General features: G+C 40.7%; 1 protein-coding gene across 1 annotated transcript in view; it reads left to right on the forward strand.

Moving 5' to 3' along the window:
- Positions 1-22,372, forward strand: part of LOC119731896 — a 41,691-nt gene that overhangs the window by 15,174 nt on the left and 4,145 nt on the right. The window contains exons 3-15 of the mRNA XM_038205183.1: positions 2,888-2,949; positions 3,907-3,943; positions 5,860-6,038; positions 6,522-6,620; positions 7,902-8,099; positions 8,366-8,476; positions 8,917-9,057; positions 10,365-10,565; positions 15,728-15,883; positions 18,306-18,483; positions 18,882-19,051; positions 19,358-19,432; positions 19,970-20,210. Coding sequence (XP_038061111.1) covers positions 2,888-2,949; positions 3,907-3,943; positions 5,860-6,038; positions 6,522-6,620; positions 7,902-8,099; positions 8,366-8,476; positions 8,917-9,057; positions 10,365-10,565; positions 15,728-15,883; positions 18,306-18,483; positions 18,882-19,051; positions 19,358-19,432; positions 19,970-20,210 — 1,848 coding nt within the window. The remainder of the gene's footprint in view (positions 1-2,887; positions 2,950-3,906; positions 3,944-5,859; positions 6,039-6,521; positions 6,621-7,901; positions 8,100-8,365; positions 8,477-8,916; positions 9,058-10,364; positions 10,566-15,727; positions 15,884-18,305; positions 18,484-18,881; positions 19,052-19,357; positions 19,433-19,969; positions 20,211-22,372) is intronic.

Here is a 22,372-nt window from a genome sequence, read left to right on the forward strand (position 1 = left end):
GCGCCCGAGCAAACACCGCGATGCGACCAGACAATGCCAGATGGCCCGCCGTTACGCACGGGCAAAGCATAGTTCCAATCCAGCTCGTACAACGGGATAAGTGTCCACGCATTATCACCGTTAATACCGCGGTACCAGACAAAGTCTGGCAACGGCCAATCCCGCTCCAAGTAACACGGAACATGCGTGCATGATATCACTCACTCAGTTCATCAAAGTGACCATGAATTCTCGGATCATCCGATTTGAATCCAATGGCTTCGAAAAATTTTAAGATCATGGCAAGAGGTAGGGATTCCAGAGGTTTTGGCCGTATATCTGTAACCACGCAAAATTAGTCAATTTCAAACCGTGCTTATGCATGTACAGTCGAGTCTCGTTAATACAAACTCGTTTGGACCTAGCCAAATTGTTTGTTATATCAGAATTTTGTATTAAGAGGAACATCAGTCCCATTCATTGTGCACATAAATGCACAGTCGGGACTAAGGTTCTATGTTTGTTATAACCAGAATTTTGTATTAACAGTGTTTGCATGTACTAACGAGAGTCGACTGTAATAAGTATCAACATGGCTCTAAAAATACAAAAACGTATCCTGGTACCACGAGGAATACTGACTCCTATTATTAAAACATTCATTCAGAACTTTGCATTCATTTGGATGGAAAAACGAATTCTGAAATCGCGCTTTCCATATTGACCATTTGCGCCACACATTACCGTGTGAGCCGGAACTTTCATTGAAATTGCCGTGTAAAAATAAAATCTACTTGATAAATCGTAATTGTTTTTATCATATCTTTATGGGGAAAAATGGTACGGACTTCTACACACGATCGTACCCAGAAAGTTCAGACTTTTACTGAAACATCGGCCTATAAAAAGAAATGATTAAGCTTGCCGCACCTTGCCGCAAATTATTTTTAAAGGTCGGGGTACAGAGGCGAAACGAGAAAATGTTGTACAACACTGCGATCAGACTAGTCTACTACCACATGTTATTGTACGCAAATGGGAATGGTGCTAGACTTATGTAGTCTGGCACGCGGTAACAGTTATAATGCTTGCACGCACTTGGAAAGCCGAAGCGCAGGCTAGGCGAAGATGCTACGTACGTGAGTACGTATAATGCAACCATTTCCAGTTCATTCGTGCGTATACATTGTATGCGTTCGTTTCACGGAACCCACTGCGGCAGAATCTGGAGGGTTTGATACGGTAAACAAATAAAATTAATTAGAATAGAAAACACATCAAAATAGGCGGCCTCGAGCCGGCCTCGACCAATTCGCCGAGGCCGGAAGGCTCTGAGGCCGAGGCCAAGGCCGAGGCATTGCACCTCCGAGGCCAAGGCCGAGGCCGAGGCCATGGCAATCGGCCTCGAGGCCGGCCTCGAGGCCGAGGCCGGCCTCGAGACCTCCAACACTGGTTGCACCCACTGAAGTGGAGAACCCGCTGACCGTGGGCAGCCAGCCAGGTTAGTTGAGGGTGAACCTTTTTACCTCACATTTTCTAGAGGCGTCCTCGTATTGAGGCAGGCGGGGCATCCCTAAAAAAGGCCGCCTGGTCACCCAGGGAGGACCTCACAGCACTGTCACCCATATAAGCTTTGCGACCATCACTCTTGGGCCGCGCAAATGCAAGTTCTTGCTACCGGCTTCCAGCTTCTCAAGCCTGCCAGTACCACAAGAAACCTTTTCGCTTTGCGACTTGGAGTCAAGGTTGCCGAAGTGGCCTGCACAAGGATTAGGTAGGGAGAGCATTGTGCAGGTACTCTCCCACCCTCTGGGTCATGTGGTTGGGGAATCAAGTGGCAGGAAAAAGAACCAGACGACTTGGCCAGCGACATGACTGCCCCGCAGTATCAGACTCATGATGCTGGTGATCTCGCCCAGTTGCTACTTCAAACGATAAAGACACCTGGCCGAAGTCCTCTTGTCGCTACTCCGAAATGTCAAAGACGCCAGAGAGGAGAATCCACCACCTGCTGCAGTGGCTTCACTATTTAACCCATAGTTATAATACTAACTATAATGGTTTTGTGTAGTTTTTCGTGTCATTTTTCTAAAACTGTGAAAACTCTTTCGCCCAATTTTTTTTCTATGATCCCCTTTAGTAATGCTCATCATTTTGATACGGATAAACCTAACCCAAAAATGCCTCTAAACTTGTTTTTCAGAAACGGGGAAACACTGTGTGGACTTGCCCAAGTCCACACAAAGTCGCCTCTACCTGGTTTATATGGACTTTTTTTTGTTCGGAAGTCCACAAAGTGAATGTAATGCCTACCCACAGTTACACTTACACTTACACTAAACACACACTGCATCAAATTTAACAGGCATGTAGTCTTGGCCCAAGAATAGTTTTAAGACTTGAGCATATGAATTGCTTGCACAAAGTGTAATATGAAACATTAATTTACTGATTGTACGTTTCGGTATCGTAAATACCACCTTATCACCTTTATGGATGAGATACATGTATATGCGAACGGCTGTGCCATAGGCATACAAATGTTGATCTGTCCATTGTCTCCATTTCAAAAAGAATAATGAACACATTTCGTTGACAAAAGACATGTGTAGGTAATTGGCTGCCGGAATCTGATTTCCAATGTGGAGTCCATATAGGCCTACAGTACGTTTCCCTTGAAACAAAGCCAGTATGTTTCTCATCAAAGCCTGTGATGGGCAAAAGTGGCTTTCATTAAAAATTTAAGCTACGATGTTGATAGCCTAAATGTTTACGGGGTTTAAGGAACTGCATATACAGTTATAGTTATGTTCACAACATCAATCCCTCTTTTCTATCAATCTCTAGATCGAACCCATTAGGCTGTTTTGGTGGCATTGGTACAAACGTTTTTTGTGTATACTTATAGGTGATTCAACCAGCCTCAGTCAACACGAGTTGATGATTGGTCTTGAAAGAGAAAGTCAGAAAGTAAGTTACATGCAGCAGAGCAATAAAAAGACAAAGTTGACTGTTAGTAAAACCTCAGCTGGAAATGTTTGTTATGTAGTTTTAAATAAATGTATGAATGCTAAGTTGCAACCGAAGTTTTATGTTCACTAGAAACATATTTTTGTTGCAACAGAGTTTGTGTTAAAAAAAGTGAGCTGTTCAGCTTTCATTTAAACAAGAAGGATAGTCCTACCCTACTAGTCCTACCATACTTGCAATGGGAATCGATGGGTTTTCCTAATATGTAGCTTAAATCACAATAATACCAGAGTGCACTTTAACCTGTGAATAACAAGGAAAAGTTAGTTTTGTGTCTGCAAATGTATAGTTATCCTCTTATTTAGTCTAAAAATAACCGGCTCATTTTCTCGAGGTCATGGGTTATCAACCTTTTAACTTTTAATTTCTCCTAGTTGTTGGCAAGGCGGGGTAGCATGGGGTATGTGGCACAAATACAGTCCAAATTTGAGCCATTTATGAATAAATAGTCGTTCAGGCTATTATAGAAGCAGGATATGGGTTTAAAGTAAAGGAGATAATGTTGAGTGAGAAACAAAACAGTGAGCACTAATAAAGAAAGAATCATGTCAAACTTTGGCGGTACGCTACTGTGAAGCACGGTGGACGACAGTGGTGATAGTGCGTTAGCCCTCCACCGGTATAAATATACACATAATGTTATACAGTTTATCGAACAACAACGTTTAGGTGATACATCTACTTTTCTATAGTATGGTGTTATTAGGTACAAGGAACAGTGCCAAAAATCATTTGGCAGGTACTGGTATTAATATTTTCCCCAAAGCTGGCAATTCGCTCATTGAATGTGACAATGATAACCCGTAAACGAAGTTAATTTGCAGCTCATGATCAGTTTGTAAAGGCTTATTTGCTTCTTCTTCTTCTTTTTAAATTTTTTTTTGGCTTGATGACCAGGGTGGCCCTGCACACCAACCTCACTCATCATCAGCAGGTTAGTAATAATATAGGTTTTCCCGGCCAATTTCACCAAGTTTTCATTTAATTTAACGCCTGGCTCATTCGATTTAGATTGAAATTGAAAGATCGTACAGATCGGCATTCGACAATCAAAAAGAATCCTTCAATTTCACTATCCAAGCATTCTATAGCCTTTTAGCTTCACTCGTCCCTATCAAAGATGCATTCATATTAAAAGTATCGCGTTGTTCATTTAATTTCGTCTAAACCATTAGTAAGGAGTTGATCGGGCATTCGTTTTCATTAATGGGCAAACATGTTCTACATTTTGCCAACATCATTACGACTTCATACGTGTCCGTATTCCTTAGCGTAAATCGTATTTGATGACTTCAAACCGTAGATTAACTTTCTTTCTTAATTAGACGGTATGTGCAAGGAATTTTTCTCATGAATTCTTTTTGCGCAACTCTGTGAAATGTAAGAAAACTACGCATTTGACAACAATTTTTGGGTTAATCTTATTGCAAATGTCCACTTCTTCAAACATTTAAAAGTGTCCATGCTTTCCGGACTAATGCTGTTACTGTGATGTCATTTCAGGAAGACACTGTTCAGTTTAGGGTTTTTCTTTCAAATTATTCATCTAAAATTTGCTAATTGAAAACATTTGTGGGAAAGGGTTGGTAATTGGCTTACTGCCAAGTACTGACACATCATATAATCACCAAATTAAAGAAATTGATGACAGCAAAATATCCAAAATTCTAGCATTTTTTTTTTGCTGAAATAACCGTGTTTTCTAATGAATAAGAAACTTTGCATTAGCATAAAAACGGAGAAGGCACCAAAAACACCCATCAAAATGGAAAATAAAACATGCCAATAAGATTAAATGTGACACAAAGATGTATTTTCAAGGTTTGCATTGAAGTCTTTGCATGGGTCCTGTGAATATGGTAAGTGTTCTGTCAGACATACGCAACAAAACATTTAAGAAATAACGCAAGAGAAGTGTTCCCGACGGTACAACCATTGCCAAACATACGTGTCCCGATGTCTTACACGTCAAAAAATCGTCAACGTAAAAAAGCCCCTTGATCAAACGTTTAAACAAGTATGTAGAAAAGATCAACAGTGAAAAAGAAATTATCTTAGTCCCTTTCAATTCATTATTTCGTTGCATCTTGTTTCCCTCATATCAGTTGATTTGTAACATTGTAAATTGTACAGTCATCAAGATTTTTTTTTTTTGGAGGGGGGGGGGGAAATGAACCTCGGAGAAAAATAGGAAAAAAAATATCAATAAAAAAATCTTACTTATTTAAATGACCAAACGATGAAAGTGATTGCCCATAAACGAATAAGAAACGAAAAGCATGGTTATACGTTATAAGCGCACAGATGTTCGCTAATTTGAATGCGTCAACCGTCAAAAGGTTGCAAAGACTTAATTTCAGACTGCTACAAGTTATGTCTTGAATGCACCAAAACGAAATAGGCTGCTCGAAAACGAACACGAACATTCACAGCAAAATCTTGGCTGCCTAAAAATGATATTGAATGAACCCCAAATGAAAAAGAAACCGCAATCGGACCACATGTGCAAGACTCACGCGAAATTGAATGGCAGATAATGAAACTGATTAGAAAAAATCGGAAATTCGCCGGAAAAACCTATATTATGTTCAGAATTATATAATTATTCACATTTAATTACAATTAAAGTGTGTAGACATGGGCGTCGCCAGGATTTTTTGTGTAGACCCCCAAATGGGACCACGTCCTAACCACAAACGTAGCTGCACAGTTTCCAAATACCGCACCCCACAATGACCACAACTACTGTTGCAACTGTAATCATGAATTACACAGTTGTGCATTTGGGACATAAAGCAATGTGATGTTTCTGATTACAATGTATTCAACAATGACTTCTTTGTATGATAGCTTCACAAAACCAGGCAACTGAAACGCAACCACGTGGCACAAGCAGGAAGTCGTTGATTCACGACGAAGTCATTGAAAAGGTTGTATCTAGGAAAGGGGACATGAAACCTACAGATGTTGGACCCACTCTTAACATCTGGGATTTTGCCGGCCAAGATTTGTACTACACAACGCACCAGGTAAGTAACATTTGTTTGGGTTAAATATTGACATGTAATTCTGTGCTGCATGGTTGTGCATCAGCTATGGCACGTAAACATTATACAACAAAAAAATGCCTTCAGGGAAAACTAGCAAATTGTACTGTACTGGTGTAACAAGTAGATGTATGTTAATCTTATCATCATACTATCTTACTGCTTGAATCCTTTTCATTCTTAAACTCAAAAATACTGAAGATTGCATGGTGCGGGCCAAGTTGAACAACCTCGTCCTTCACCCCTATTAAAACAGTCCATTTCAATTTGAAAATGGGCGTGGCTTTTTAGACCACAATTAAATGTTTAAGGAGCTTAATGTTTATTTGAACTTGTTGGAAAATTGTTTTGTATCAGTTGTATAGAACTTAACAAATTTAACAATCAAAAGTCTTAAACATCATATAAAATTACTAGATGGAGGCCTACTTTTTTTTAAATTAACACGTTTTAATCTTTTTGCAGACATTTCTGTCTTCTCGGGCGATCTACCTGGTTGTTTTCAACCTCAGCCAAGATCTTGATGAACCAGTTACGCTACCAGATAATGCAACATGTAACGATGTAAGCACAATTTATTTTGTATCAAGATTCACTAAAACTGGTCTGATGATCATTCAGACATTCACGTGTACAGAACCACACAACGAACGTCTGATATATCCCTGCGTGCAAATTGTATGCAATCCCGCGCGCAAGCCAATCAGAGTCGACTTTTGAAATAGTGACGTCATTTTGATCAAAACGTGCACTGAGATGTTGAATGGTCAATTTGGCTGCCATGTTTTTGTAATATAACAACGGGTTAAGGAAGACGCGATAGAAGACGCCCGCTGAATGGTCAGAATCTGGAGGTCAGGACGCAGTCTTGTTATGCATAATTAATCACCGAATCTGCGCGAATATCATAGACGCTTGTGTGCAAGCGGCTATTCCGTAGACTACATACAATTCTGATCGACTCACAAATAGTTTTATAGTTTTTATATAGTGATCTGATATATATCCAGAACAAACCATGTCTTTGAGCTTATTAAAGATATGCTAAATTTCAAAATGGTTATGGTTCAGTGATAGCAAACAAAAATGCTGATATTGCTCGGGTGAATCAAGCAGACACGCAGTTACTACCATGATTGGCATGTTTTAGAGCACCGTGTGTCGGGAAACTAAAGACTTTGCCTTGCCTATACCTGTTTGTGTAACTTCTTTAGTACTTTAACTATACTGTATAGGGACTGATTGACTTCCTACCAATTTGGTTATGTTAAGAACGAGTACATACAAGTTCCCACAAAAAATCCAAGTTCACAATATTTTTCAAATGTACATGTAATTGCAGAATGTGCATAATTCTTATTAGTTTCACACCTGAAAATGATTGTCAGATATCACTATACATGTACAAGTTCTTGTAGCATGAGAAGTCAGTGAATGTGTTGGTTGTACATGTACATGTTGGTATGACAAACAGAACAGCAGATTACATGTACAGTGTCCTTAAAACAAATAGCAACCTGGGAAATTGTAGAATATAAATTTAATGAGAGACTCACCAGTTACTATTCCTTCACTGCTCAAACCAAATAAATGTTCCATCCCAATCCCAAATTCTCCAAAATTCACACAGACTTGCATTTACGGTATTGCTTACTGACGTTTAATTGCCAGCAAGCCATACTTCATGCTGGTTCATGTTCTGACTTACGAGGATGGGATACACTGGTAACTTCAGCTACACTGTTCAGGTCTCTAATCACGTTCTGGACAGGAGCTTATAGTATTAACAAAAGTTTTCCTGTCCGTAATTGCGTCTCAGATAGCATCTTTGTATAATTCCACTAGGGGAGCGGTGGTTCTGTGCCATATAGGAAAACCCCTATCCAGTATCTGGATTTCTGGATGCAGTCAATTTTCACCTACACCAAGAAAAACTGCTCTCGAAAGGAATTGAAGCAGAATTCCCCGCCAATATTCATTGTTGGTACTCACAGGAACAGTGTTGGTCAGAAGGATATTTCAGAAGACCAACGTAAACTATTGGTAAGTCCGACCTTTCTGTATAATTTATGTCGGAAAGGGAATGAGCAATTGTGGTTTAACACAAATTCAAGTGCGTAGGCGGTACTAGTGAGAAACGATTTTTTATAATTTGATTTAACAAGGAGTGCCAGGTGATATTTTGTGTCTCAAGGTTGGGCAATACTAATTTTTTCCAGTCATTGTTCATGTCAAAAGACTTGTGCGTGGCTAGTGTGCCACACAGAAGTCTTCTGGCCTCAGCTCACCTGTCTTTTGTTTAAGTGTAGATACAGAAAATATTTGACCGGCTTCGAGATGAGATCAAGGACAAGCCGTACTACACCCATGTGGTTTCTAAATTCCACGCAATAGAGAACTCTCTAGAAGACAACACAAAGGTATTAACATAATATTTATGCTGAAAAAAAAGCAAATGGAATAACTATAAAATGAAATTTGACTGAACTAGGACTAATACAAAAACTCAAACTTTTATCCTAACGGTGTTTTTCAACCCTTGTTTTTTTGTCAAGTCGGGTAAATGGCACAAGTTACTATGGACTAGTCCCCCGAAGGAAAAGAAAAGAAACGGGAGATATCAAGATGTAAAGGTACAGTTAAACTCAAGTGACATCATTCTCACTACAGTGTGTACTAATGAAGTACGTTTTATAGTGGTCAATGGAATATCCATTAAAAAAGCACGACATGAGTAAATGTCATGAGATGAATCTGAGATAAACAAAAAACAGCTTTTATATTGAAAAGAGACTTGGGACTGGTAAAAGGTGCCATATAAGCACCTCATCTTTATTGATATTATTATATCCCGAAACAGATTCAAGAACTACGCAAGCACATAGAGGACGTAGCAGTAGAAGAGCCTTACATGGGAGAGAGAATCCCTTTGAATTGGCTGATATTTGATGATGAGAAGGAAATGTTAAGTTGTGGAAAACCTATTATGACACTGAAGCAGGTACTATTCATGATACATAGCTTTAGTACTGGCAATGTACCCTTCAAAATGTGAAATGAACTCCTTTATTGTTCAAATTCTCGCAGAGGTTAACTGTGTTCCAAACAGGCATACTTGGGAAACTGATCCGTAGTTTGTGTATAATTGCTGGTGATACCAAGTTCATCAGATGCAGTTTATGATTAGCTATTTCCGTGGCTGACTCAACATGAGCCTTTTATTAAACAGCTGGTTGGTTGGAACTTAGTATTAAGTAGTAGAATGTCTAGCATCCTCCAAATCAGGGATTGGTGAAAATCCGCAAACATTGCATGTGAAGGACCATCTAGGGTTTAACAAGGTTGTTAGAGCGCACATTTGAGCAGTTATGTTAGGCTCGCTTCAACGTTGAACTTTTTTAATTAACTGCAATCGACAAAAAGCAGGAGATGTTGGGCAGTTGTTTCAAACATCGATTTTCTGTTGAACGTAATACGGTCGTTCAAGATGGCGGACCAGGTCAGGAGACATAGACTTGTAGACCTCAGTGGTAATTGCGTGTATGGGTGTTTGAGACAACCATCAAATTAAAGCATTTTTCATCATCTTTTAATTTCTGTTCAGATCTTGTCTAGGGTAGTTTGATGACTTCGGGGAGAAAATTCCGGCTAAAGATAATCACCCCTAAAAGTAGTCCTTCGGCCCATCGCCATTTTAAAAACACTTGCATTCCGTTGCAAAAAAAGGGCAATTTTAGGGCCCAATTCCACAGAAATACGAGCTCGCAGTCCTGTGCACGGCTTCAACCCACCTCTTGTTTTTTTAAACCTCCATGTTAATGGCCCACAAAATGCTCTTATAGCGAAAAAAATAAGGACGTACAAATCGTGGCCGCGTAGATAATTTTGAGCCATTTTACTGGCCTGCACCCATAAAATAACACAACGAATTCTTTCTGTGAGAAAGAGGCATGCTCTCCTTCAACAATCAATGTTATGGACATGTTTTTAACAAGAGAGTTTCATTGCTTGTTCGTTAATCCTGCTGCTCCTTCTTTCTAAAATTAAAAAAGCCACAGCATCCCGATCCGGCCGACATTTAGTCAATAATACTGGTTGGCTGGACGACGCTTAATTCGAATTCGGAGAAGAGATTCAAAAAGGCGTTTCGGTATCCAAGGTAACCTTTGAAATCCGATTTCATTCAATGAAAACTGGAAACATAGATTTTTGCAGCAATACCACGTGTGTTCAAGATTTGCGATGATGGGTGAAATGAGAAGAGAGTTGTAGACAAAAAGTAATTCAGTGTCTTCATTTGGATACTAGGTAATGGATGGCTTTGGGATTGAAGATGAAACTGAACTGCTGACGATGCTAAAATTCTATCACGATCTTGGCAACATAATATACTTTGGAGGGGATAGTGCCAAAGAAAGTCAGGCGCTGAGAGATGTTGTCATTCTGGATCCAAATTGGCTGATCGATTCCTTCAAGAAGATCCTCACTGTTAAACCTCCAAAAGAACAGGTAAGTCTATTATGCTTAGAAGATCTTGTGCCTGCAACACAAGTTAATCAATTTGTTTACGGGTGGGTATCACAAAGTCATCTTAACTCCCCTCCCCCTCCCCCCCTCCTCCCTCCCCCCCCCCCCATTACTCAGGTTATTTGATCTGCCAGTCCTACCGGGAAACCACTTAATTTACATGCTATATTACCTTTACGTTTGCTTTCTGTGGGTTTTACAAGGAAAACAAAGGGTAAGCAAGGTTGGTCTTGAAACGAACAAGGTCAATTTTACAGTAATAAGATAAAGAAATAAATGTTTAGGGGAATCAAACTTAAAGATAACAATTGGAACAGCTAAGTCTTGAAAGAAGATTATAGATGTTATTTGCGCTCTAAGTGCACAGTGTCTGTTGCGGCTGCAGAGGTCGGCGTTACACATGGAGCAGATGAAGGAAGATCTTTGCATACTGCAGGCCCTCTTCTGTGCAGCGAGCTGGCTATTTCTTTTGTCCTCCCAAGTGACCATGCGGCTACCCTTGTGTTCAGTCTTTCCGCCAGGTAAACCAGTCTTCCACGTCAGCCTCCAAAGTGTTGTGGTCTGTGTCACAGGCTTTTATGTCCTCCTTGCACGTGTCCTCGATTCGAATGGCTGGATGTCATACGTGGTGGTTGCCAATGGAAAGCTGGATGTTTAGGATACACTTCAGCAAACATTGCAACCGTCATCCGTTCATCGAATATTCCCTCATCAGGGAAGGAGACCCTGCATCAGCAGGGAGAATATGCTGGGATTCCAAGATGAAAGGACCAAGATATCTCAGTGCGGGATTCGATCCTGCCAGCTAGGCAATGCCCAGTATGCATTTGAGGCACTGCTTATAGAAGGTTCACGTCTCGCTTTTGTAGAGCACATGCTAAGGATGCATGCCTGGTGGACAAACATTCTCCCGAGTGTTGGCCATGGGCCAAGTCACAGGCTTTCATGTCCTTATTTCCCTGCCAAATCCGTTCAACATATGTTCCATTAGGACACATTGCTGGAAGTCGCCAATCCCTGGTGAGTGGAGCTATCAAGCACTTCCAGTGCGTGTAGTAACCTTCGTGTAGTAATCTTGATCAACGGGACATATGGATGGCATCCTTAGCACTGATTGGTCTTCCTTAGGCTGATTGTAAGACAATAGCCTCTGCGGGCATGGGCGAAGCTGTCTGTCAGTCCCTTTGAAGAGCTTTCTCAGTGTGAGCTGCAAGGGCGACATTGTCTGCTAACAACTTCTCAACATCTGATTAGCACCGGTCACCTCTTTCACCTTTGTTTTGGCCTGCAGTGAAGCCATTGTGATAATGAGTGTCCCGTCTGACCTTTTGTGTAATTACATGTATTCAGAGGTGTAGATGATGGCATCAGACCGTGGAGCTGATCATTGAAGTCATATCTGATGTCATCGGACGCACACAACTAAGGGGCATACACTCAATTAAGTAAACAATTCTGGAAACTATAGAGTGTGGCAAATTCACAGCAATTGCCGATCCACCTTTGGGCGCTTATATACAGACCCAAGGAGTGACTTCCTGACTGCAGAACAAACTCCAGCTGGCAGGGCTCTTAAACATCTAATTTGTTCTTGTTTTTTCCAAAAGAATGTGCAGTGCGCTTGAGGGATCCACGGAGGGCTGCCATACTCACAATTAGTCTGGCAATTACCTGACGATGATGGCATGCAGTCCTTCTAGTGTCGCCTATTTGATGCAGGTGATATCATCAGAAATTTCTTTGCCCATTGACCTAAGATTCCAGCTTGCGAATCGAAGGAGGGCTGCAATGCTCACAATTAGTCTGGCAATTACCTGACGATGATGGCAGTCTTTCTAGAGTTGCCTAATTGAAGCAGGCCATATCATCAGAAATGTCTTTATCCATTGTCCCAACATTACAGCTTGCGAATCGAAGGAGGGCTGCAATGCTCACAATAAGTCTGGCAATTACCTGACGATGATGGCAGTCCTTCTAGAGTTGCCTACTTGAAGCAGGCCATATCATCAGAAATGTCTTTATCCATTGTCCCAACATTACAGCTTGCGAATCGAAGGAGACTACTTAGACGTTTGTCTTATATCTTGCTCGCCTGTGCAGAATTACGGTTGCTTGTTATGCCGAGATAACAAGCTCCAAGCTGCCATTGTAGCATGCAGACATTGGCAGGTCATCACCTTATTTGGCAGGGGCTTGTCATCTTGGAGCGGGCGGTTCTGACCAGTAGAATATGAGGATCCTACTCGCTACACGAATTAAGTTGGGTTTATTTATGCCTTTGAAATTCAGCCTCCTGTGTTGTTTCCACACTAGTAGTTGAGGTTGAAGTGACCCCACCAGGTCGCTGGCTATGGCAGAGAGTATGGAGAAATTGGGATGCCGAATTAACATTTCCCCCTCGGCCTCACTAATGGGGCCAAAGGAATGCAAGGCATCAGCTTGGCTGTGGGAGCTACCGGAATGGTGTTCAGAGGTGTGCACAATTATACGCATGCATGTTTACGTTACATACCTATCGTGGACATTCCTTTCTATTCGTGTAGTTAAAAAAAAAAACATCTGGGAAAAAACTCATTTTACTCACACTGTGAAAATACTTTCAACCCAAGTTTTTTTTTTCTATAATTCCCCTTAGTGTTCTCTTCATTTTGCCACGGATAAATCTAACCCAACTATTCATCTAAACTCGTTTTCCTTAAAGGGGGAAAAATTGTGTGGACGTGGGCAAGTCCACACAACGTCGCTGCTACCTGGTTTATGTGGACATTTTTTGTTCGGAAATCCACACAGTGAATGTAATGCTTGTACATTTATATTCCAAATTGTGCACACATTTTATACTCTGAGCTTTTTGTTGCGGCTGACTCCTCTCGACTTGGACTCATCTGAGGCATCAATGGTGGGACTCTTTACCCTTAGCTGAGGATAGAAATGGTAGATTGTCGACTAAACTCTATCCGACCCGAATTGGATTCAGAGTTGTTTTTCTCTAGGCAGACTGCCGACTTAGGTTAATTAGCTCTGTCTACCCCAATTTGTGCTCAAGTTCCTTCTCCAAGGCAATACAAGTCTTAAAAGGTCCACTTACCTCGTTCAACCTTGTTTTAATTCAAGGAACTTGCTGAAAATCTCCGTTATTCTGTGGAAATAGATGATTGAACTTGGTTACGAAATGTTAATGTTGAAAAGCTGTGCTGTAAATTGGGATACTTCAGTGAGGATGGAGATGCTCAATTCCTCAATATACCATGGTATATCGTAGCCCAGTTAACCCCAAACTTCTAAACAGGGTTGTTACACTTGGGGTATGTGTTAAGACAGTTAGTTGATATTAGTTTGGTGTTTAAAAGTTTGAAAGATCTTGGTTATTGATAGGAGAGAAATTACAACTTGCTCTTGGGATTATTTTACATGAAATGTGGGATAGCCTCGTCTTTATTAGCCACTTGTTGTCTCAACCTTCCATAATATTTCATTGTGTCATGGCTGTTTCATTGTAATTCCAGCTGCTAATGGACAAGGCCGTATTTTAATACCTTCAAAAGTGGCCGTGGTACTTTTGCATTCGTATGATGCACATGCCCTTTAGCAGTGTCATAACTAAACATATTCATCACTATTTAAATCATGGGCATTTAGTTTTTTACCTGACTAAATTGCCAGACTTGTATTCGACTCACCCAACCTCGAGTCCGAGTCCGAGTCACCACTCCCGAGTCCGAGTCCCGAGTAATAAAGGTCGAGTCCGAGTCCGAGTCCGAGTCACGAGTCACGAAGGTCGAGTCACAAGTCCGAGTCACAAATCACCTTTAAATGTTGAGGGACTGTGAAAACCTCAAATTGTAAATGTTTCACTTTTGTTCAAAGCTTTTCTCTAATTTTATCAAAGAACCGAATATTGGAACTGGAAACGATAATCTGGTACCAAACAGTATCAAGCTTATATTTAAGCAATATCAAGTGTGGACACCGGGATACATGTTGCGATACATTGATTTCCCACACTCATATATTAAAAACAAGCCAGCGTATGTAAAATATCTAGATGCGTTTCCTCTGCACCGCACAGACTGTATCGCTTGCTCAGGAGAGAACCGTCTTGAAAACATTTTGTAATTATATTGAACAAAATAAGTGATTTGTGGTTATTTTAGTCGAGTCCCGAGTCACACAGGTCGAGTCCGAGTCCAAGTCTGAGTCCGCAGGGTAGATTCCTAATCCGTGTCATTTGTCATCGTGACTCGAGTCCGAGTCCGAGTCACAGAAAATGGGACTCATGTCGGACTCGAGTCCGAGTCCGAGGCACGAGTCATACCATTCTGATAATTGCTCAGTTAGAAATAGGTATTTTAGTATCTGCGTCCCATATGCCATATTATGAGTACTCACACACATCAGACAGGGATGATGTGTGTATATGCGCATATTTATGAGCGAGAGCTGAATCAGCTTCCTCATCAAGGTTGAACCTAACCCCGGGGTATACCCTAAGGCTACCCATTGTTGGGCCTCAATTTTTGAAAGCCTAGTTGAACTGTGTGTCGTTTTACCCTTGTTTGGCATAAATTGAGTTTATCTTACCCTTGTGAAGTTCAACCCAAGTTTCTTACGTACGTTTTACACTTTTGTGCAACAGGGTAAATGTCAAGGGCTGCCGCTTCTGTATTTGTTGCTCGACTCAGCATCTGTTCATGTACTGTTGCGCCTAATCAAATCCCAAAATAAGAAAACTTCTAATTCCAAAAGAAGAAGCATGCTTCTTCATATGGAATCAAGGACATGTGCAATGCAGTGAACAAATTGAGTGAAAGCATCTGCCTGTAATCCAAAAAGTAGATAAAACGCCACGAAGTTCAACCCAGGGGAACTTAGCTCCGTTTGTTTTACACTTTCAATTATTCAGTGGTAAGAAATGTTCACCCGTGTCTAGGATTTATCCAATCTGGCGGTTGACATGGGTTTGGAAGGAATTAAAAAAAAAAATCAATTGTGAAAAACTACTTGTTTTAACCCGGCATTATCTTGCCGTCAATCCTGATTTCTTCCAGGTAGAAAATGTCTTGTGAATTTATTTAAACCCTGAATAATTACTGATGAGTTCAACATCTAAATGAACGAAATCATTGTTTTTGTTCCCAATCGAGACCGCAAAGTATCGCAAATCTTGGGATCGACTGAAAGACAAACGAATATTGGAGGATTCGCTTATAGACCACATGTGGCAAGACATCCGTGAGCACAAACAGGCCCTGCTGGATCTGATGGACAAGTTTGACCTTCTCTGTAAGCGTTTTGAAGAGGTATGTTTTGTAAGCATTTACACTTTAAATCTAGAATGTAACAGGCAGTTTTCTGTGTGTGTGGGTGTGTGTGTGGGTAGGCCTATATGTGGTATTTTCGTAGCCCCCAGATTTTTCGTAGGCCCCAAAATTTTTCGTGGGCCCTAGGCACAGTGCCTATTGTTGAATAATCTAGGCTTGGTCATTGTGGGAGGTAACTGTGGGTGGAGCGTGACAAGCAAAATGATCGTCCTGTGTACGGTCAAAACAATGAACACTATTCATGCGTTGTCCGACTGATGTCACTAATAGTCCAGCGGATATGTGACAAAATATCGATGAATTGTGCACTTTTGCATAAAAGCGTGAAACTTGGCACAGATGTTTATATTCATTCATATTTTAGATGTGGAGCCATCGCAAATTTACCATTTTAAGGGGCGGGGCATCTATTTAAAAAAAGAGGGCGGGACTAATTGTCGTGCCCGCAGCGAAAACGGTTTTTTCACTTGTTTCAAAAGCAGGAAACTTCACAAAGACATAATTATATAGATAATTAGTGTTTTCCAGATTCGGAGCCACCACAAACGTACCTTTTTGGGGGCGTGGCAGCCATTAAAAGAAAGGGGGGTTTAATTATTGTGCCCACTTTGGAAAACATTCTGCCCATGTTTCATGAACGAATAAAACGTCCCCCAGACGTTTATATTCATGAGAAAAACAATTCCAGATGCGGAGCCATCGCAAACACACCCTTTTAGGGGCGTGGCAGCGATATTGAAAAAAGGGGGGCGGGGTTCTCATTATGCCCAGTATGGAAAAAATGTGCCCACATCTCATAAAGTAATGAAGCTAATTCCCAAGACATTAATATTCAAGAGAAAAAAAGTCACACGTGAAGCCATTGTGAACACAGCCTTTTAGGGGCGTGGCAGCCATAGTAAAATGGGGGGGGGGGGGTAGTCATGATGCCCCCTTTTAAAGAAAGTCATGCCTACCTTTCATTAATGGATTAAACTCCACACGGACAATATATTCATAAAAATCTTTCTTTTTTTATTTGAAGCCATCACAAAGTTATCCTTTTAGATACATGGCATCTATTTTTTTAATGGGGGGGGGGGTGCTACTAATCATTTGCCCACCATTGAACTTTATACCCCAATTCAGAAATTGCAGCAGTTGAAAGGTTAACAATAATTCTACAGACGACAGAACCAGTAACTGGGTTAATATAGATGAGGCAAGAATGCATACTGTAAAAAACAAACGGTTTGCCAACAGTTACTTTTAACTATAAAGGCGGCCCTACTCCAACACATTAAACAGCTATCTGAGGTGGATTTTATTATACTCTAACACATTAAACAGCTATCTGAGGTGATTTTATTATATGAAACGCGGTTAAAAATTTGCACGTTGTGCATATTGACAGTACCCCCCCCATTTTAATAATGGATGCCGCGCCTCTAAAAGGGTAGGTTTGTGATGGCTTTACATTAAAAAAAAAGATTTTGATGAATATATTGTCCGAGTGGAATTTAATCCATGTATGAAAGGTAGGCACAACTTTCTTTTATAGGGGCATCATGACTACCCCCCCCATTTTATTATGGCTGCCACGCCCCTAAAAGGGTGTGTTTACGATGGTTCCACGTGTGATTTTTTTTCTCGTGAGTATTAATGTCTGTGGGAATTAGCTTCATTCTTTTATGAGATATGGGCACATTTTTTCCGTGTTGGGCATAATGAGAACCTCCGCCCACTTTTTTTTTTAATATGGCTGCCACGCCCCTAAAAGGGTGTGTTCGCGACGGTTTCACATCTGGAATTGTTTTCTCATGAATGCCAATGTCTGTGGAAGTTCCATTTCTCTATGAATATGGGAACAATATCTCCAGGGTGGGCATAATGAAAACCCCGCCCCCCTTTTTTCCTTACATGGTTGCCACGCCCCTAAAAGGGTGTGTTCGAGATGGCTCCACATCTGGATTTTTTTCTCATGAATGTCAATGTTTTGTGGAAAGTTCCATTTCTCTATGAGTTTCGGAACAATATTTCCAGGGTGGGCATAATGAAAACCCGGCCCCCCTTTTTCTTATATGGTTGCCACGCCCCTAAAAGGGTATGTTCGATATGGCTCCACATCTGGATTTTTTCTCATGAATATAAACGTCTGTGGGACGTTTTATTCGTTCATGAAATATGGGCACAATGTTTTCCAAAGTGGGCATTTAGATGGCTCCACATCAAAAACATTTTCTCGCATGAATATAAACATCTGTGCCAAGTTTCACGCTTTTATGCAAAAGTGCACAATTTTTTTCACATATCCGCTGGACTATAAGCCTTCTCAGAGGTCCAAAAGGTATTTCAGCTAGGATTTGACTACTATAATATAAATATTTCATCTTGTGAATAGTGTAAATATTTTCCACTTTAGCCTCGGGAGGAAGAGAAAAGTAGCACTGCTTCATCCACGGCCACACAGCCTCGTCCCACAAATGCATCTTACTATGTGCCTTCAATGTTGCGGCAGCAGACATCACGTTCACTCCAACTGGAGACAACCGAGAATAACTCAAACGTGTTCTATGTGGACTTCAAAAAATTCCTCCCTGGTAAGTCAGGACTGGCATGCCGTTAAACAGCAAAAAAGTTGGGGGGGGGGTATTAAACAGAACAGTGTCACTGATTTTGACGGCTCCATACAGTAGTTAACAAAAAACGGAGGAGCACCTTTTTCGTGCATGTCTGTGTGCATGTCTGTGTGCTGTATGTTTTTTGCCGGTTTTTTTTATATTCGTATGCCTTACACAAGTTATGCTGTCCTAGGTTCTACCTTTGATTAAAGTAAGTCACAACCTCTCTTTTATTGCGTTTTTTATTTACAGTTCGACAAAGAAACGGACTGGAGCGGCGGTGGATCTTGCAATCTCTGAATTGCCATTCCGGTGCTCTACCATCTGGGGTATATATCCCTTATCTAAGCAAATCCCTTTATTTGATTTCTTTTCAGATGGATTGTACCATCGGTTGGTTGTGCGAGCTTTGCGATGGTCTCAAGATTTGGGTGGAGCAAAATCAGCGAATCCCCTTCTGCTCTGTGATCAAGCAAATTTCTATGTAGATGACCATCATAAGTTTGCCCTGCAAATGGTGCACCAATCAAACCTTGCATACATCAAAGTAAGTACATGGTGTTAGAAACAGCACCTGTTTAATTTTCTGGTTGTAGACAAAAATAGTGTTGATGTAGCAAAGGAGGGGCTTCAAACTCTTTATATAGACAGAATGGTCTCCGTGCACAGGTACCCCTCATAGGTTACAACAGCAAAGTTTGGGAGACCACCGGGATGGCAAACTTTAAGCCTTGAAAGTTCGTGAGGAAAGTGTACGACCTCCCTTCCTATCTATTATTGTTTGTGGAATTCACATGCTGTATCCGATACTTTAGCAGTATTTCAATGACCATGACCTTCTCTGTGTTTGTAGGTGAGTGTCATGAGAGTGGAAATGTATCCACCTCCACGACATGTCAAAGCACCTTCAGGTGATGTGACATGCAAGGTATGTTAGGTATTGCAAAATATAGTATGCCAAAAAGTGTTTTAAAAAAATGGCCATAAACTTTTTGGAATAAAAAAATCTCACGTTCAATGAGCATTTGATAGTTGTGGGTAATGGTAAGGTTTTTTTGCATGCACCCTCCGATCTCTGCTTACAAAAAGCTTACACTGAAAACAAACCAAATAATTTCACCTCAGAAAACATACAGACTAGTAGGAAACTATAACGTTAGCAGTTTTTCTTGCAGTACCACAAGTGCATGTTTAAAAAAAGGTACCTCACATTTTGAAGGGTATGGGTGTACATGTACTTGTTCCTTGCATTTGTATGAAAAGAGGCCGGGGACTATGCATGAAGCACGCTAAAAACATTGCATTATAGTTTTATTTTTCCCTTCGTGAGTGTTGTTTTGTGTAGAATACATAGTTGTAAGACTGTTGTATTGTGGAATCGTCTCTCTTTTTTCTCTTTTTACAAAATGGAATTTCAATGTGGCAAAAACAGAAATAAGTAGAATGTAATTATGTTTCACAACAGGTTAAAGACTTTGTGGAAGAGCATCTGCAGGACTTGAAAACCATGTGGATCAAGCGAATAAACTACTGCATTAGTGTGCAGTGTCCTGATAAGAAGGTTTTCCACTTTCTACCACTGAATGAATGCATGGCAAAGCCAACAGTTGTCTGCGTCTTTGAGACATCTCATTCAGTCATCAAAACGTATGAAATCCAAGCCATGTTCAAGGAGGAATGCTACGAGGAAGAAGCTTCCGCTCCCGGTAAGTGAAGGCAGTGGCTCAAATCAGTGTCGGTGCGTGGGGGGATTGGGAGTGACAAAAGATCCCTAGTGTCATGATACAAATGTGCATCTTACGCAAACTGGCGCGCTTACAAGGGAGACATCAAGATGACATTCAGGTACTTTCCTTGCCTTCCAATGCTGTGACTTGGGTTTGAATCCCGCCAGCTGGTTTTTTCAGTCCCTATCTGATTCTTTGGGTTTCCACCAGAATAGTTTTCTGTGGTTCTCCTCCCACCTCTAAAACTGTAATTTGTTCTCACACTTGTCTCCTCTCTACAGATTTGTTTTCAGGCTTGCGATGGCACCTAAGTTGAGGAATACTTCGTTTCGCTAACGAAATTGAATAAAAATAAAAATGATACTAAAACAAATTATATCTTTACTTGTTTCCTTTCATTTCCGCTGAATTAACAAAATTGTGACTGGAAAGAACTTGTATTAAAGCTTAGTGCGTCATTAGAAGTGCATGCAAAATATTGCGTTGGGAATTTCGACTTCATCATTCGGTCTGTGTTTACTTGTACATTTATACTAACATTTTGAGGTTGGTTGACAGTTGACTTTTGCTATTATATGGTCTATACATCAGGCATGCAAGTCTTCCTCAGATATGCTGATCTCCTCTTTGTTAAACTTCTCTTGTATTCCCTTAAAAATTAAAAAAAAAACGCAGAGAGTCTTGTAAAGCTTTACTTTTCCTCCTTCTTTTAGTGACTTTTCATTTGCATGCCTGATACATATACATGTATATTATATAGGGTGGCTTTGAGTTGATAAAATATTCTGAAACTGCTTCTTTATTTTTTGCTATCAGTGTAGGAGTGAGTATCAGGCAGAAGTGTCCATCCGTTGAACATAGTAACTTTAATCGCACTGCCACATTAGCAAGGTTAATTGAGGTCAACGGATGATGCACTCATCGGGGACTTTGCACATGCCTCCAGATTTCTCTAATCATTTGGACCCTATTTACCCGCACCCCGTTCTTCATTGCCTTTCTCTATACAGTGGCGTAGCACGGTCATTTTTATTAGAGGGGTATAAACACTTCTGGAAAAGAAGGGCACTTGCACATGAAAATGGGAGCGTTGTTCAAAACCGACAACTATGCATACCAACGGACAAAACTTTTATATGGCGCTTTTCAGAGCGATACATGCGTGAAATAAAAAAAAACACCCGGAACGGCCGGTGGCATACAAAAACCATATTTTATTTCGATTTTCAGATTTTCAGATTTTTAAACATTATTCACCAGGGCCTACCATTGCACAAAGTTTCAAAGCTTCAAGAGCTTCACTTTAATATTTACGCTGAGTATCCATGGCCAAGGGCGGATCCGGGGGGGGGGGGGGGCAAAGGGGGCCATGCCCCCCCCCCCGAAAAAAAACGAAACCATTTTTTTTTAAATGTGATTTCGCAATAAAGGCAAGCAAAAACAATGGTTAAAGTGGTCAGAAATTGCCTCAGATCGCACCACAGAGCATCTAGAATCCAAACAAAATTCGGGGCCCTTGAGCGGGCCCCGAACCACACGCCGTAATTTTATTGACTCACTTTTTTGGGGGACCAAAATTTCTTTTTGGCACCCAAACAATTGTGTTCTGGATCCGCCCTTGTCCGTGGCAAGTTTTCACGAAGTAACACTCAAGTTCCATTTACCATTGCAATGCATGGCGCGCACTCATAAGTGAGCAAAAACTTGTTCACGAAGTAACACTCTTCTAGTAATAAGTTGTATGAGCGCGCGCGCGCTGACCTGAAGTTGCACTTTCCTCGTACATTGAAGAGTGCTACTTCGTGAAAACGAAAATTTACAGTTTTGCAGCCTTTTCGGTTTCACGAACTAACACTCATCTTTTCCTCTTATTTCTTGAATACACAAACGGGTGAAAAACATCAGATTTAATAAATTCAATTCATCCATTGTCCACAACGAGAAACCCAACTGAAAATACTCTGTCGCTTTGACGCAAAGTGTTGTTTTAGAAGGCGTTGTTACAACTGATAATGTAGTAACCAACGAATAACGTATCACCAACCGATAATGTATCACAAATTGACCGATATTGTATCACTAACCGATAATGTAGCAAAAATTGACTGATAGTGTAGTAAAATTTGTATCCCATAATGTAT

This window comes from Patiria miniata, unplaced genomic scaffold (assembly GCF_015706575.1).
Source record: "Patiria miniata isolate m_02_andy unplaced genomic scaffold, ASM1570657v1 HiC_scaffold_24, whole genome shotgun sequence".
NCBI classification, from domain to species: Eukaryota; Metazoa; Echinodermata; class Asteroidea; order Valvatida; family Asterinidae; genus Patiria; species Patiria miniata.